At 32.7% G+C, this 17,522-nt stretch overlaps 2 protein-coding genes across 3 annotated transcripts; one reads left to right on the forward strand and one right to left on the reverse strand.

Annotated features, from left to right (window-relative positions):
- The first annotated feature begins 2,916 nt into the window (after window positions 1-2,916).
- LOC110941155 (60S ribosomal protein L29-1) lies at window positions 2,917-4,626 on the forward strand. Its single transcript, XM_022182774.2, has 3 exons — window positions 2,917-3,050; window positions 3,143-3,263; window positions 4,371-4,626. Exons 2-3 carry the CDS (start codon window positions 3,162-3,164, stop codon window positions 4,449-4,451), a joined length of 183 nt encoding a protein of 60 aa, XP_022038466.1. The 5' UTR covers window positions 2,917-3,050; window positions 3,143-3,161; the 3' UTR covers window positions 4,452-4,626.
- Window positions 4,627-7,069: 2,443 nt separating this feature from the next.
- Window positions 7,070-12,470, reverse strand: LOC110941156 (dihydrolipoyl dehydrogenase 1, chloroplastic). Of its 2 annotated transcripts, none has more exons than XM_022182775.2 (14): window positions 12,074-12,470; window positions 10,374-10,520; window positions 10,121-10,255; window positions 9,951-10,056; window positions 9,747-9,871; window positions 9,484-9,609; window positions 9,324-9,404; window positions 9,097-9,159; window positions 8,922-8,996; window positions 8,755-8,833; window positions 7,982-8,082; window positions 7,732-7,845; window positions 7,484-7,597; window positions 7,070-7,357 (listed from the first exon to the last, which is right to left on the reverse strand). In XM_022182775.2, the coding sequence occupies exons 1-14, from the start codon at window positions 12,368-12,370 to the stop codon at window positions 7,250-7,252; spliced, it is 1,671 nt and encodes a 556-aa protein (XP_022038467.1). In that variant the 5' UTR covers window positions 12,371-12,470; the 3' UTR covers window positions 7,070-7,249. The 2 variants fall into 2 exon arrangements, with proteins under 2 accessions (XP_022038467.1, XP_022038468.1); XM_022182776.2 differs by having other exon boundaries at window positions 10,121-10,263; window positions 12,074-12,347.
- Window positions 12,471-17,522: the final 5,052 nt, after the last annotated feature.

The following is a 17,522-nucleotide window of genomic DNA, read 5'->3' on the forward strand; positions in this document are numbered from 1 at the left end:
CATTGAAACACTATATGCCAGTTCGTTTGTGCGAAACCACATGAAGCTAGAATGTGGTCACTAGTCTCATTATGTTCCCCACACAGCACACAATCCACAGACTGAACCAAAAATCCTCTTCTGGACAGCTCTACTCGGGTCCGGAGACGCTCTACTTGTGCTCGCCAAGCTACCATACCGACTTTTTTCGGCAATGTAATCAGGCCTTACACGGTTCATAACATTAATCGACTTCTTTATGCTTCCAACGTTAAACTGACCCGATGGGTCTAGGTTCCAAACCCATCGGTCGGGCCCTGACGACACCGAAAGATGTTGCGGAAGATCATTTAATTGCTGGAATTCCACCCATTTGCTCCATAATAGAGTTTAGGAAAGTTCAACTAAGGGAATCGTATGCCTTATGTATATCAACATCAAAGATCATGCTCACTTTCTTAGAATGTTTCATCCAAGCCACGATTTCATTCAACATCAAAGGCCCATCCTCCGTGATGTTTCTCCCCGCCAAAACGTCATTTGCTCCTCGGAAATAAGGTTTCCCATCACACATTTCAGCCGCTTTACCATGACTTTAGAGATGACTTTGCTTATACACCCGATAAGACTAATGGGGCGGAACTCCAAAGGGCTTAACGGGTCTTTGACCTTTGGAATCAAAGCTATAAATGACGAGGAGCAACTTCCATGCTCTTTGACCTTTGGAATGTACTTCAAATGAACTCCTTTATTATATACATCTAATCTAATACTAATAAAAAAGTATGATTAATGCCACATGTCATTGTTATACTAAAACAAGAGCAACTTAATGCCACATGGCATTCTTTCATTCAATTTACTACCACTATTATTATTAATTAATTAATTAATACAAAACAATAAAAAAATCCTTAACAACTTAATACTAACACATACTTAGATAATGATTATTTACTCTTGACTTATCTAAAATATATAGTTAATTATTAGTAACTCTATTTATAATAAACAATTTCAAATAATGTCAATGTGATAACATCTTCTTATTCTTTAAAATGATTTTTTTACTATATGTTTAAAACATCTATTAAATAAATTATAATTTTATATTATAATAATAAAAATGGTAAAGAATGGGTTAATCCGATATTTGAAAACCGGTTTACTTCCGTGCTTTGAAAACACTTTTAATGTTATTAGACTCGTGTAATAAACGGGTTTAAGGATAGAATATCTTCATAATAATTTTGAAGCAAGTTTATACTCACCGGATGTCCTAAATGGAGTTATATTTTTAGGCTTGCCAAACCATTGATAATTACCAAAGTTCAGTGTTCCAGTGACGTTATCAAGAAATATTGATCGAAAAAATGGTTTATGTAATGGAACTCGACTACAGGTTCTATCACTTGGTGACCAGGTTATTGAGACACTCATATTATCTGGAACTAATACTTGCACTTGAATGTTTATCCCTAGATTTCGTTTAATACCGCGAAATAGAAGAATTCCATTTAAATTGAAAAGAAGACAGTTTTCTCTCGCTTTATGTTTTGTCATGACGATAAATAAAAGTATAGAACAATTTCTAAGTAAAGTTGGTGAGTTTCTCAAAGAATCGGTTTTTATACACATGACCAATTATTGCGTCATCTATGGTAAAAAATTCACTTGTGTAAATTTTTGAAGAGAAAATAAATTTAAATAATTTATAAATTTATATCCTTAAACCCGTGTAGTACACGGGTCTAATAATCTAGTCAGATAATATGGAAAAAAAATACACATAACACTAGGTTCTCATTTGGTGGAATTCCTGATGAAGTACATTGCAATAAATACATTTATGGTGGTAGTAAAGGAGACGTCCACCACTGAGCCATTTGGTTACTTGGTAGCCTTGTGATTTTTTAAATGAGAAGTTATGGGTTGGAGTCTCGTCTGAGAAAAATTTTGTTCTGGGTTGAGTAGGGGATTTTTCCAGTTGTGGTTTTCTTACTGGGATGGTGGGCCAAGTCACGACGTTTTGTTCTTCAGGCGGAAAGGTGATCCACTTTTCAAGGTGATCCTGGGTGTCCGGGCCTTTGTTGTTAAAAAAAGAAGTAAGCAGCTGTCCAAACATATTGGTCGACAATACCAAACCAACATAAGAATCATTTGCTATTATGTAGGCTGAACAACCTGGTTACTACCTCGGACTGGCAAACAAGTCGCATGGTGTCCAAATCCGTTGCTATGACAGTCTGTGAGGATAAAATGATCATTGATAACATAACAATCCATGCGACCTTATGCATTAAATACCACTCGTCTTAAATACCTCTCATGTAGAGAGGAAATGCATATTCATTCAACATCACTTACCCCTCTCATTTTTTTCTCTGGATAACAATAGTGATACTCACACTAGATTCTGGTCATACCGAGTTTCTCTCTTTTCTGGAGTCTAAAAATGCTCGCTTCTGTAGGTGACTAAGAAAATTGATTGTTCAGAAGAACTCTTTTCTTGTTGCAAGGAAAAATGCATTCATACCTAAAAGAATATGAAACAACTAAATCTCATATTCAATGATTTGTCCATAAGAACACCAGAACTCATAGTAAACCTCAATCATATTCCCTCGTTAGGGGAACTAGGTCAGCGGCAAGTTACCTACTTCCCACCCACGAATGCATAACCTCTACTTTGAAAGGTCATGATGCTGCCAAAGCACCAGAAGATCATCGGCCCTAACTAGTTTTATCTGTAATTTTCAAACACAATATTTTTTTTTAAAACAACAAACTTCTTTTAATGTATGTCGTCTGCAACACTTGAACCCAAGACCTCGTCATTTCAAACAATGTGTTTAAATTATTTGCTTTTGCGAATGGACCACCACTGCATCGGTAATTTTCAAACACAATTAAAAAACCTAAATATGCATTGATTGGGCCAACAATTTTCTAAAAAAGGCTTTGTTATTGGACCATTAAATAACCTTTCTCAAGCCCATTCACAAAAGGTTAAAACTAGGGTTTTCATCTCCCCAAACCCTAATCCGGTCCGTCAACCACCACCTCAACAGGTTCCTCTCTCAATTCTTTTTCCAATTCGAACATCATTTCTGTTCAAAAACATGTTTTTGATTCGAAACTGATAATATTATTGTTTATATAGAACAAATCGATCTCGAGAGATGGCGAAATCGAAGAACCATACGGCGCACAACCAGTCGTACAAGGCTCACCGGAATGGCATCAAGAAACCACGCAAACACCGTCACACTTCCACCAAAGGGGTCAGTTTCGTTTAATCTGTCGATATGAGCTAATTACTTTATTTGTTATTCAGTTTATCCAGTTTTAGAATGTTTTTTTAGTTTGATCTATCTGAAATCAGTACCCTTCAATTATAGAATAGTTTAGGTGTTTTTAGCTGTGTTTTTTGTGATTTAATGAAGTGCAATTTTAATTAGAATTGTAAAATTAAATGTGTGATTACTGATTAGTTATAGCAACAGTTTCAGTTTTATATATATACATGTTTTTACATGTAAGTATTTTAAGTAGACAGGTTTTAACCGCCCCTCAACCCATTTTTATAAGTATACAAGATTAATTGCTGGAATCTAAATGATTTGGTTGGTATCTTGTCTTGGCTGCAGTTGTCGATTTTTCGCCGGTTTGGTCCGACTACTGATTAGTAATTAAAATTTACTCAGTGTCTGGCCGACAAGCGATTAATTGCCGACTAGTCCACATTTATACAATGCTGATCTGATTAATTTGTTTTTTAATAATTAGAAGGTTAGAATGCTAAATCTGTATTGGAATTGGTTGTTTAGACTGTTTCAAGCATGTTTGTTAAGCTGTATGCTTGATAAAAATATCTTGAGCATATGGTTGTGACTATATATTTTGTTTTTCATCATAAAATAATAGAGCTTAACTGGCTGGTTTCAAGTTTCAAACTTTGGTCTAACCATTAACCTTGATGTGCCAATCATGTTGGGTTGGTTGGATAAATTGTTTAACTAACATAAACCATATATCTTTTTGTGTCTAAATCTGAATGTGTTAAGCATGGTTGGTGGGTTTGTGAGTCGTAATCAAGTCATAAGCATGTCAATCGAGTTGGATGGGTTAAATGGGTTAGTGGGCCAAACATGACTGTTTTGGTTACATAGGTCAATCCAAACATAGCCTGATTATTGCCATAACCCAAAACCTGATCATTTTTGTGGTAAAACCAAACTGTATCTCATCTGGTCAAACCCTTTGTTATGCTTTGGTTTTGATGATTTCATCGGTTTTAACAGTTTATATGAACACCTTTAGGCTAAGCAAGTGATTTGGTTTAAAATATGAAATGATTTATGTTTGATTTTGATTGTTTTTATGTGCAGATGGACCCTAAGTTCTTGAGGAACCAGAGGTATGCAAGGAAGCACAACAAGCAGAGTGGTGAATCTACTCAAGAAGAGTAGATGTTTGATAGAAACACAAAAAGTTGTCAACTCTAGGTTTTGGTTTTGTTTCAAATGATGTCATGCTACTGCTTTATTTCTGATTTTTGTGTCTTTGGATTAATTATTTTTCCGCAATTTAGTTAAGTATGCTGCCGTACTAAAATCTAAATAAATTTCCAGCTCTCAATCTAAACATATATTTATTCAAATGCTTGCTGTATATGTTTTAAAAATGTTAATGTGTTTGTATAAGATATGAGATGTCAATTTAACATAGGGAAATTGACCTGTAATAATCCCATCTAGACCTTATTGGCCATTAATAATTCCACCTCAGAATATTCCCCCCACGAGTCCCACCTTTCACCTATTTTTCCTACAATGGTCTCCCGTTAAAAAAACTTAACGGAGTTAAGCTTTTTTCTAAATTACAAACAGATTTTTTAGGGCTTTTGATTAGAACGACGATACGAGTCCATTGATGTAAAACTTGCCTCGAAACGATGCTCCAAACGATGAAAACGACGCTTTAATTCGGGTGTTTAAATTTTCAATTAACCAAAATCAAGTCACTTGGAGCACCGCTTCGAGGCAAGTTTTACATCAATGGACTCGTATCGTCGTTCTGATCAAAAGCTCTAAAAAATCTGTTTGTAATTTGGAAAAAAACTTAGCTCCGTTAAGTTTTTTTAACGGGAGACCATTGTAGGAAAAATAGGTGAAAGGTGGGACTGGTGGGGGGAATATTCTGAGGTGGGATTATTAATGACCAATAAGGTCTAGGTGAGATTATTACAGGCCAATTCCCCTTTAACATATAAATAAGTAGTTTTCATATAAATTTTTTTGAAACACGTTACATCTCTTCCACCTTTTTTACCCTACTAATTGTTCTTAGGAATAATGGATTTTAATAATCTAAACTTTTAGTCGTTGGCCGGAAACGGTACCAACTTAAAAAATAACCGGTGGTAGTCCCACCTTTTTCGTATATTGTAAACCAATGGACTTTTACTAAAAAAACCTTAATTTCTTTTTGTCTTCTTATCCTTTTCGGCAACTTTTCGTATAATGTAAACCAATGGACCTTTACTAAACCGAAAAAGATAAAGAGACAAAAAGAAATTAAGGTTTTTTTTTAGTAAAAGTCCATTTGTTTACAATATGTGAAAAGTTGGGACCACCAGCAGTTATTTTTTAAGTTGGAACCGTTGCCGGCCAACGAATAAAAGTTTGGATTATTAAAATCCATTATTCCTTGTTCTTAAAAGCACACATTTTTTCTCTTTTATCTTTTGCTCTTACATACAAAAATGATTATTTTAAATAAGAATACGAAAGCTATCAGAGGCTTAATATCCTAAATTTAGGTATATACTAGTTTTTTTTATGTCGTGCTAAATGATAATGTAAGCAAACGTGATTTGAAAATAAAGTATGTTGTTTAGAAAGCCAAATTATTAGTACACCTTCGTTTTTAACAAAACTTATAACGGAATGTTAGAGAAAAAATCAAGCACATCTACGTACTTAAGTTTTTAGAAAAAAAGGTATAAACGTAAATTATTAAAGAAATATTAAATTAATTGATAAATTAATATATGTTCTAAAAATAAAAAAAGAACTATGGCTAAATTGCACTTTTCGTCCTTTATGTTTCAGGGTTTCTGCAGACTCTGTCTTTTAAGTTTAAAAATTACACTCTATGTCCTTTATGTTTGCAACCTGTAACGGGCGGTGTCCTTTCTCATAAACCCAGTTAACTTTTTATGCTAAAACCTCTTGTCTCTCTCAACTTCAAACATGAGGCAACTTCAAACATGAGGGACCTTTTATGTAAAAAAGTGAAACATTCAAAAATAAAACAAAAGCATCAGCCGCCATCTTCTATGTTTATCCGGTCGGCAATTTCGCCGGATTCCGGCAACTCCGGAACCCCATTTCTACGCCTTTTCGGTCCGTTTCTTTCGCAATAAACAGCATCTCCTTCTTATAACAACTTAACAACGAAGTTTCAGCATGTATCTCGTTACTTCGATGGTAATTCGGTAAGCACTACCAATTCCGGCGAACCCCGTACTTCGTCTTTGAGTCGTTTCAACCCGTTTTTCTTGTGACAAATCGCGTGTAATAGAGGGATTTGTCACAAAAGAAATGGGTTGAAATGACTCAAAGACGAAGATGGCTTTCATCGGAGCGGCTTTCCCTTGTGGTTTGAATCCGAAATCGTCCATTTGAGGAAGAGATCTGAATAGAGGTGTGGATGTTGAATGATTGAGGCAGTTATTGTTGGTGAAGTTGAATGATGTGTGTGTATTGTAATATATAGATATAGAGTACAGAGATTTAGATGAATGATTTGAAGAGATCAGTAGAGTTAGGGTTGGGGAAGACGGTAAAATTACACATATGGTCCTTGTTGTTAAGGAGCTTTACAAAAAGGGGTTTTAACATAAAAAGTTAACTGGGTTTATGAGAAAGGACACCGTCCGTTATAGGTTGCAAACATAAAGGACATAGAGTGTAATTTTTAAACTTAAAGGACAGCGCTTGCAGAAACCCTGAAACATAAAGGACGAAAAGTGCAATTTAGCCAAGAATTATTAAAAAAATATATTGTTTTAAAAAAGAAAAAAAACGTTTAAAAATACGGGTTAAATCATCCGCACATAACTGGTTGGCGATATTTACTTGCCACCCTTTATGTGCGGAAAACACATCGTCTTATAACTGTAAACTTTTGCTAACAAGCAATAAGATGTACAAACCATCATCAAACATAATCCGAATACATATAACTGATCAAACCACCTCACTTACACTGCTACCGGCTTGGGTTCATCTACATTGACATGTGCTGCTTTAAAAAGCTCGTCAAGGACTTCTGATAGGGTGGGATGTGCATGAACTGCAAACTTAATGTCCTGCAAAAGTATATTTAGTTTTGTTATATTAACATTCTATTCATTGACTTCAAATTATGACTACCCATTATATTCATGGTTCAAGTTTATGTTTTCCTAATTGAATGAGTAGGGGTGAAAACGTGCCTGAACACGAGTTCCTAATGCAATGGCATTTGATGCTTCATGGATAAGATCAGCAGCATGCATCCCCAATATATGTACTCCAAGAATCTCACCGGTATCAGGCCTATATATCAACTGCATCATCATACAAAACCAAAACCCCATTAACATTCTCTATTTGCAGTTGAAGCAAATATACAAAAAATGAATCCATTGTGACCCAACACAACAGTATTCTTATTAATAAAGAAGAAGTTGAGGGAAGAGACCTTGGCAAGACCCTCCCCTTCATTCTCGGCCAATGCTTTTGTGTTCGCCTTGAAACTCGTCTTTGCAACACTTATCTTGAACTTTTCTTTCTTGGCTTTCTCCTTTGCTTGAGGCTGAACCGTTCAATGATGATAAGATCGGCCAACATCCCAAATTCAATAATTAAATCTTAAAAAATTGGACAAAAACCCAACCCATAACCAAATTACCCATTTTGACTCATTACCAAATCCAGCCGACCCCATTTACCTCAGTCAATCCCACCATACTGATTTCAGGATGGGTGAAGCACGCTGCTGGGACACTCATATGGTTGAGAACATGATCTTTTCCACTGAGTTGTTCAACAACTATTTCAAAAGAAACATTAAGGAATAATTCAGTACAGTGACGGAGCTACACTTTGAACAACGGTGTCGTCCGACACCATTGAATTTTGTGTAACAAATACAACGTATAATAGGAAAAATTCGAGCAGTACCATTGTATTTTACAAACGACACCATTGTTTTGCTTTATTTTTATTTTTTCTAATCCAGTAAGCATTATAGCCCCATTTCTAATCGGTTTTGTTTCAATTGTTTAACCTAACAGAATGTTTGATGATCATTTGAATGATGCGTGCACTTGTTTGTTATACTAAAAAAGAGGTTTTTTTTTTTTGCAAATTGCCATTGAAAACATCGTGAATTGTTTTCAAAACATGAAAATGCGTACAGAGCAACTATTAAATGCATTTTTTTTTATATATTTATAATGACTTTGTAGTTTTATTATGTGTTTTTATTCAATGACTTTGTAATTTTATTATGTGTTTTTATTCAATGACATTGTACTTTTACTGTGATATTTGCTTTTATTATGTGATTTGACCGGACTAGATCCGAACCGATCCAAAAAGTTTGAGTCTGGGTTAATATAAACTGGGGTATCCATAAAAAATGACACCATAAGAAAAAATTTCTGGCTCCGCCACTGATTCAGTATACTAAAAATGTAAAATAAACATTATCGTCACTTACCTGATATTCCCTGTGCACTTGCAGCATGAGCCAGCATCAACTTGCCATTTGCATCACCAATGCAATATAAGTGAGGAACCTAACAAATAACAATTAAAATTCCTTGTCAAAAACTGATAAATAATATTATTTCTTTATATAAGCTAGTAGTTTCATTTGCAACCAACCGTATTTCCCTTTGCATCGATTACTCGCATACGCTCATCAACAGGAACAAAACCACGTTGAGTCTCAACATTTATCTGGAGAAAATCCATTAAACCATTAGAATCATACATCTTATAATATAATATATTAATATATTATATTCAATGTTTAATTCTTTAATACTTCTTAGCATACATTTTCCAAACCGAGACCTTTTGTAAATGGAGCTCTTCCAGTGGCAATTAGTGCTGCGTCCACCTGCATACGTAAAATACGACAGAATGGTTAAAAACTTTCTGAATTGTTTCTACTTAAATTCAGTTTTTCCTTATCAAGATACACAGGCTAGATGCCTATTTCCGACAATACCATTTTTTTTTTCCAAAAATTAACTGAATTTTCTTGAATCTGCCAAACGATACCTCTAGTGTCTCTTTCGGTTCTTTTGTCTTAGCATCAGTAAGTTCAATAATGACTGGTTTTCCATCCTTTGCTGGGGTGATCTGTTGAAATAATGAGAGAAACTCGATCTCACTTACGTATTTTTAAACTTAATAAGAAAAATAATAAACAGCTAATTACCTTGGTAGCAAATACTCCAGTATGATAGTCAATTTTTCTAGGATTTATAAGAACCCTTTGAGCTAACTTGCCAATCTCGGGATCAAATCCGGGCATAAGTTGATCAAGAGCTTCAATAAATGTCACCTGTATCATGTTGCCCGCTTGTAAGATATTGATCAAATCCACACATATGTATATATATATATATATATATATATTTTGTAAAATAACCGATTGTGTGCAAATTTTTATACTTAAGTTTATAAAATAGGAGGGCCCACCTCACTACCAAGTGCTGTGTACACATCACTGAATTCAAGGCCGATATACCCACTTCCTACAATGGCTATCCATTCAGGAACAAACTCCAATTTTAAAGCGTGATCGCTGGTAACAACGGTCTTCCCTGAACATCATACTATTATCATTGCAAATCTATACAGATAATTTGGTGATTAGTAAATAAATGTGAAGCTTTTATATACCATCAACTTCAATGCCTTTAGGGACGAAAGGGACTGATCCAGTAGCGATTATAATATCCTTTGCCGTTATGAAGTTATCCAGTCCGTATTTCACCTTTTGAGGACCCTGATAACAAGTTTATTGACGTTATAATACGTAATGAAAGATTTTAAAGGAGAAAATGACTTACCATTATTGAACCAAAACCTGTCAATATGTCCACACCGAGTGCCTTCATTGAGTTCGTTAAATTGTTACGTATTTTTGAAGCAAGATTACTTGCATGATCAGCTACTGCCTGTCTGTTATAGCCAGCACCTGAAACCTGATAAACTTGGAAAAGGACCAAAGTATATAAGTTGAAACGGGCTCTCACGAGTTGTTACATTTGAACAACTTAAAGTATCGGAGAGAAAAGGGATTTAAAGAAGTTGTTGTATCACCTGTATTCCTAAAGCTTTCATGTGATGTTCATCTTGGAGTTCTCTCATGCGGCCACTAACAGCGAGAAGAGCTTTCGAAGGAACACAACCTCTGTTTACACATGTTCCGCCTATAACATCACCTTCGATGATAGCTGTTTTTAGACCCTGTCATGTATTACTCATGTATTACTAAGCTCCGCCATTGATACCGACTAACAAAATCCACTGATCATAGTAACTACCATTTTAAACCGATAATGTCATGATGCTATACAAACACACTCCCAATAGTGTAAATCAGCTTGTCATACGACCCGTATGACGTGACACAAGCCGTATAATGTCAATCAAGTCTCCACACTATAGTCTGTCACATCATATGGGTTTATATGATAGGGCGAAAAACTGGTCATATGGGACTTATGACTTTGTCATTGGTCACAACAGTCATTTCTTTGACACTATGATTTGGCCCCTGCGGCCCCACCATATGACCATGTTCTTTTTATCATGACCCCCATATGACCATTTTCGCTCTTTTATATGACCCTATGACACGTCAGTGCTCTTTGATAGTGTGTCATTGGTGTTTGTTTAGCACCACCTTTTAATCTCATTAGATCAATTCATAGATGTTTGATCATTCAATATGTTAAATAACCTAATAATAACAGTGTCGGATCTAGAAAATCTTTATAGGGGCAACGTTTCAAAGAAAAGGGGTAACAAAATCGAAAAAACGTCAAATTTTTCCAAAATTCACACTAAATTTACACTACCGTCGGAGCATCAAGGGGCAACGTGGGTTACCCCTTGTTAAGAGGTAGATCCGCCCCTGAATAATAAAACATGTAACCTACTCAATATCAAACCAGTTATTAGAGTTCTAACAATACATAACTTTTGAGTAAATTACTTTTTGAGTCCCTATGTTTTAGTGGATTTAACCACTTGAGTCCAAAATCAAAAAGTTTAAAGTTATGAGTCTCTAACCGCTCATTTTATAACGTTTTGAGTCCCTGTGTTTTATTTGTTTTAACCGCTTGAGTCCAAAATCAAAGTACAAGTATTAAAAAATTGGACTCAAAACATTATAAAATGAGCGGTTAGGGAGTCAGAGTTTTAAACTTTTTGATTTTGGATAGTGTTAGACCACCCGTAGTGGAGGGTTTTTTGGCGTTTTTCCCCAAAAAAACGCTCCTAGACCACCCTTGGGCGTTTTTTTTCGAAAAAAATGCTCTTGGCGTGTTCTTTTCCACGCCTTGCTTCAATGGTTTTGGCCAATCACCGGTTTCCACGCTGGGGTTTGTCCAATTAAATTTTTTGATGGTTTTTTTTATTTAATTCTATTACACTTCTTTTAACATAATGCACCCCACAATGCTCACGTCCTCACTACACCCATTTTAGAAAAACTCTCCATAATGCCCTATTGCTGAAGTACATTATTTGTGCCTTTTCCATTGCACATGGTCTTAAAACCACTAAAACACTATCTCTCAAAGAAAAGTAATTTACTCTGATTTTTTACTTTGTGTTCAACAAACCGTCAACGGTCAAACAATGTACTTCACAGTTTTCATGCCGCATTAAAAAATAAAAATAAAAATAAAACATAAATCATCATAATTCATATTCTCAAGTAAACCTAATATGACAAAATCAAGTAATTAAACAACGGCTCTAGTATGATCTAATTAACAACTTGTTGTTCTAACCTTTTCAACAGCATGCAATGCAGCACCATGACCACCAACACCAGCTCCAATTATCACCAGATCATAATCAAACTTGGTCGGAGGACTTCCATTGCTGTCCGGAGAAGCTGCCGATACACATTTCCTAGTCCTCTTTGATGCAGCACCGATAACTCTGTGTTTATGGTGCGATAATGGTACAACTTCTCGCCGGAGACTGCAGAAACGGAGGTTGAAAGACGCCGTTAACGAAGCATAGGACTCGAGTGGTTGCAGACTTGATGAAGAAATTGGTGATGTAGAGATCAATGATTGCATTCTGTCTTACAAATTTCGAGAGACAAGACAATGGAGGAAAACTTATTTGGATAGAGTGAGCGAGGGTGGGGGATATTTTAGTGACTCACTTGTCTGCAATAATAACTAGATTTTTTGAAGTGTCGCGTTGCGGCGAAATCGAGCAAATAATAATGTAAAACAAACGTGATTTGAAAATAAAGCATGTTGTTTAGAAAGGCAAACCATTAGAACGCTTTAGTTTATCATCGTATCGTTTTGTAATACCAAATAAATACTTTATTTTGAGTACAACTTCGTTTTTAACAAAACTTATAACAGAATGTCAAGGAAAAAATCAAGCACAACTACGTACTTAAGTTTTTATAAAAAAAAGTTATAAACGTAAGTTATTAAAAAAGTATCAAATTAACCGATAAAAGTATCGAATTAACCGATAAATTAATGTATGTTCTAAAAAAAGAAAAAAAAAATATTAAAGATGATGAAAGAAATACATGGTTTTAGAAAAGAAATAAAATAAAAAATATGTTATTAAAATTAAATATAATAATAAACTATTATAATATGTTAAATAAAATAATAACAAAAGCTATATATTATTATAAAAATAAAGTTACTATTCATCAAACAATATATATATAATATATATATAATATAATATATATATAATGGATAAAATGGAGTTCTTTATTATTAAAAAAATAATTCAAAAGTACATAATACTCTACATAATCTATCTATATCAATATCTATACTATATAATAAAAAAAACCACTTTAGGGACACTTGTCATCATATTAGCCATCTCTTATAGATAATTATTATTTTAATTTAATCTCTTCTAATTAAATTATAGATAATCCTCCTATTAACTACTATTATTTAGTTTAATAACTTATAGATAATTATTAGTTTAATCTCCTTCTTATTTATAATCTATACTATATAATAAAAGAAACCACTTTAGGGACACTTGTCATCACATTAGACCATCTTTTATAGATAATTATTATTTTAGTTTAATTTTTTCTAATTAATTAAAGATAACCCTCCTACTAAATATTATTTAATTTAATATCTTATATTATAAATAACCCTCCTATTAAATATTATTAATTTAATATTTTATAGATAATTATTATTTAGGTTATAATACTTCTCATTTATAATATTATTTATATTTGTTGACCTTGAACTTACCATTACGTCTCATATGTTGAGATTTGCTGTTTGTAGCTTTCTTCAAAGCTTCTCCATTATTCATTCCCCTTTTGTTTTACATTTTCTATTTCTTCTTTCTTCCGGTCTTTCTTTTAATGGTTAACTTTGTACAATTGTAACCAAGTTTCAAGAGTATTCTAATTAGATCATTCATAATTTTTTTTTGTTCTAATTAGGTCATTCAAGTTTCATTTGATGTTTCAATCATAGATATTTTACCTAAATAGAAGGTCATCCATGCTACATTACATTTAATTAGGTTTTATTTATAAAAAAAAATAAATTGTTGACATGGCACATAAAATGCCATCTGGATTGGTAAAAAAATATGAGAAATAGGTTTAAAAGTTTAAAAAAGCTTAAAAAAATTGTGGAAAAGTTAACAAAATGCGATTTTTTTAATTGTAGAAAAGTTAAAAAAATGCAAAAAAATTAAAAAAAAAGTGATTTACCCTATTTTTAATAAATAAATTAATAAAACCTCCTAAATCATTTCGTTTAAATTACTAAAAATTATGAAAGTTTTATTAAAAAATTAAAATGAGCCAAAAATTCAATTGCTTTTTACCAAACCCTTCATACTACTAATAATACCGATTCATAAAACATCACTTTAGAAATAGGGATATGGTGGGCATAGTACCTAATTGTTTGTTTTATGAGTTGTAATAGTTGATCGTTTTGGGTTTTGGGTTTTGATTTATTATATTTCTTTTATTTGATTCCATGTCATCATGTTTTTTTAAAAAAAAAAGTTAAATAAATGTCATGTAGGATTATGACCTGTTATTCAGGTAAAATATTAACACCAAAATAAAGTAAAATGATCTAACTGGAACAATAAATTTTATTAGTGACTTAATTGGAACACTGATAAAACTTCATTATTATTCTGTGGCATATTCCTTTCTTTTAAAAAATTACTAGGTTAGAACACCGTATATTACACGGGTTGAATAAATATAATTTTATATATTAACCCATGTAATACATGAGGTTTTTTAAGATGTAACTTTTTATTATTTGAAATATAAAATTAGATTTATTCAATTCGTACAATACACGAGGTTTTTTAAAGATATATGTTTTTTATTATTTAGTACAGAAAATTACATTTATTCAAAATGTATAATGCACATATTTTTAAAGAGATATTTTTTTATTATTTGGTATATAAAATTACATTTATTCAACCCGTGTAATAAATGAGGTTTTTTAAAGATGTATCATTTTATTATTTGGTAAACAATATTACATTTATTCAACCCGTGTAATACACGTGGTTTTAAAGATATAACTTTTTTTATTTGGTATATAAATTTTTTTATTATTTAATATATAAAATTATATTTATTCAATCCGTATAATAAATGAGGTTTTTAAAGATATATTGTTTTTTTATTTATAAAATTTATTTATTCAACCCCGTGTAACACACGGGGTTATAACCTAGTAATATTTATTTGAATTAGTTAGAGTTAATTACTGTTTTCGTCCATATGATTTGTCAAAAATCACTATTCAGTCAATTAGTTTAAAAATTGTGATTTCAGCCCCTAAGGTTTCATTTTCGTAACTATTTCAGTACACGTCGTAACCATTTCAGTCCCTGTAATTAACAGAATAATGGATTGAAATTGTTACGAAATTGAGACCATAGGGACAAAAATGGTTACGAAAGTGAACCACAGGGACTGAAATCGTATTTTTTAAACTAATTGACTGAAATAGTGATTTTTGACAAACCACGGGGACGAAAAATTAATTAACTCAATTAATTATTACTTTTATATTTATCTATTTACTTCAAATTCAAACTTAGTTATCTAATTTGATCTTAACTATATATTTGAACGTTTTGTTTAGTTTGGTATCAAATAGATTTTACGAAACTTGAAATAAAATTAACTAATATTATTTATCATTTATATATTTACGGAGTTTTAAATAAAGAGTTACATTTATTGAGACTTCGTTAACAAATTTTGCAATAATAGAATAATCTCTTTTTATCACGAAAACCAAACTTTGTATTAATATATTAAATATTTTTATTTTCACTATATTACATTTACTTGACCCATGTAATAGATGAGGTGTTTTAAGATATAACTTTTTATTATTTGATATATAAAATTGGGTTTATTCAATTCGTACAATACACGTGGTTTTTTAAGGATGTATATTTTTTATTATTTAGTACAGAAAATTACATTTATTCAAACCGTGTAATACGCATATTTTTAAAGATGTAATTTTTTTTTATTATTTGGTATATAAAATCATATTTATTCAACCCATGTAATACACGTGATTTTAAAGATATAACTTTTTTTTGGTATATAAAATTACATTTATTCAACACGTACAATATGGTTCTTATAGATATAACTTTTTATTATTTAATATATAAAATTATATTTATTCAACCCGTGCAATAAAGGAGGTTTTTAAAGATATATTGTTTTATTATTTAGTATATAAAATTTATTTATTTAAACCGTGTAATACACTGGTTATAACCTAGTTCTATAATAAAAAAATAATAAAAAATACTCAATTTTTCAACAAAGGTTTTTTTTTTAAATAAAAGTGTATAATATGTTTATGGCATTATCAAGTTCACCATGGAATATAGAAGATTGGAAGCTCGTGAGTAGCGTACACAGAAACTAGGAATGCTAAGTTAATTATCGAAAATATGGAAGGTCAGTTATTACCTTAATATCTGATTTTAATAAAATACAATAATCAAATTTGAAGATTTTGCAAACTGGTTCAACGGTTCGAACCGGTAGAACAAGCTTTACCGTGGATATACAACAAATACTATATTATAGTATTACCGTCTTTCCATACCTGGCTCATGTCCAATATCCGGTATTACCAGGTGCTACATACCAATATTTAAAACATTGGTAGGAGTAGCTAAAACACAAACCGACTTACTCTTACGAAATGAGAATGAGTAAAAGGATTTTTGTATTCTTGTAATGGATGATTACAATAGGGGATGAGAGCCTCTATTTATACTACTTTTACAAAGATCCTAAAAGGAAAAAAATAACTGTTGATTGGCTGTCATTGCAAAGGAAAAGAAACCGTATATTTTGCTCCACTAATTTTGGGATATGATGTGATTGACAGACAATCTTGCTGATCCCCTAAAATGTCTTCCTTTCTTTCAACACTCACCCTCAAGTTGAATTGTGGGATTTCTGAAATTCAACTTGTCCAAACAATTGTGTAGTATCCTTTCATTTACAGCTTTTGTTAAGATGTCAGCCAGTTGTTCTTCTGATGGGACAAATGACAATGTAACAATCTCTGCTTCCAACTTTTCTTTAATGAAGTGTCGATCTACCTCTATATGCTTCGTTCGATCATGTTGAACTGGGTTCTCAGATATTTGAATAGCTGCTTTATTATCAGTTGTAATCTTGCTAGTTTCTTGAGGTGGAAATCCTATCTCAGTAAGGAGCCTCCGTACCCATAGTACTTCAGTTATCCCCTTTGCTATTCCTCTAAATTCAGGTTCAGCGCTTGACAGGGCCACCACCTTCTGTTTTTTACTTCTCCAAGTGACGAGGTTTCCACCAACTAAGGTAAAGTAACCTGAGGTTGATCTTCGGTTCCCTTTATCTCCTGCCCAGTCTGCATCGATGTATAATTGAGTCCCTAGATGTCCATTTGGTTTGAAAAGGACTCCGTGACCAACCGTTCCCTTTAGATATCTTAAGATTCTGAAGACTGCATCCATGTGAGCGCTTTGAGGTTGATGCATAAACTGACTTATTACTCCTACAACGTATGCTATATCAGGTCGAGTGTGAGAGAGGTATATCAGTTCCCCACAATTCGCTGGTACCTTTCTCTGTCAGCTGGCTCTGCTTTTTCTTCTATGTAGAGCTTCTGATTTACAATCATAGGCATATCTGCCGGTTTGCAA

The sequence above is a fragment of the Helianthus annuus genome, chromosome 5 (assembly GCF_002127325.2).
Source record: "Helianthus annuus cultivar XRQ/B chromosome 5, HanXRQr2.0-SUNRISE, whole genome shotgun sequence".
NCBI classification, from domain to species: Eukaryota; Viridiplantae; Streptophyta; class Magnoliopsida; order Asterales; family Asteraceae; genus Helianthus; species Helianthus annuus.

What these genes read in the sequence shown, in the direction of transcription:
- LOC110941155 (XM_022182774.2), top strand. Translation starts at nt 3,162, where the DNA reads ATGGCGAAATCGAAGAACCATACGGCGCACAACCAGTCGTACAAGGCT. An exon ending in GTCACACTTCCACCAAAGGG is followed by an intron (nt 3,264 to 4,370) that starts GTCAGTTTCGTT and finishes TTTTATGTGCAG; the next exon opens with ATGGACCCTAAGTTCTTGAG.
- LOC110941156 (XM_022182775.2), bottom strand. Translation starts at nt 12,370, where the DNA reads ATGCAATCATTGATCTCTACATCACCAATTTCTTCATCAAGTCTGCAA. An exon ending in ACACAGCACTTGGTAGTGAG is followed by an intron (nt 9,610 to 9,746) that starts GTGGGCCCTCCT and finishes AACATGATACAG; the next exon opens with GTGACATTTATTGAAGCTCT. An exon ending in GTATGGTGGGATTGACTGAG is followed by an intron (nt 7,846 to 7,981) that starts GTAAATGGGGTC and finishes TGAACGGTTCAG; the next exon opens with CCTCAAGCAAAGGAGAAAGC.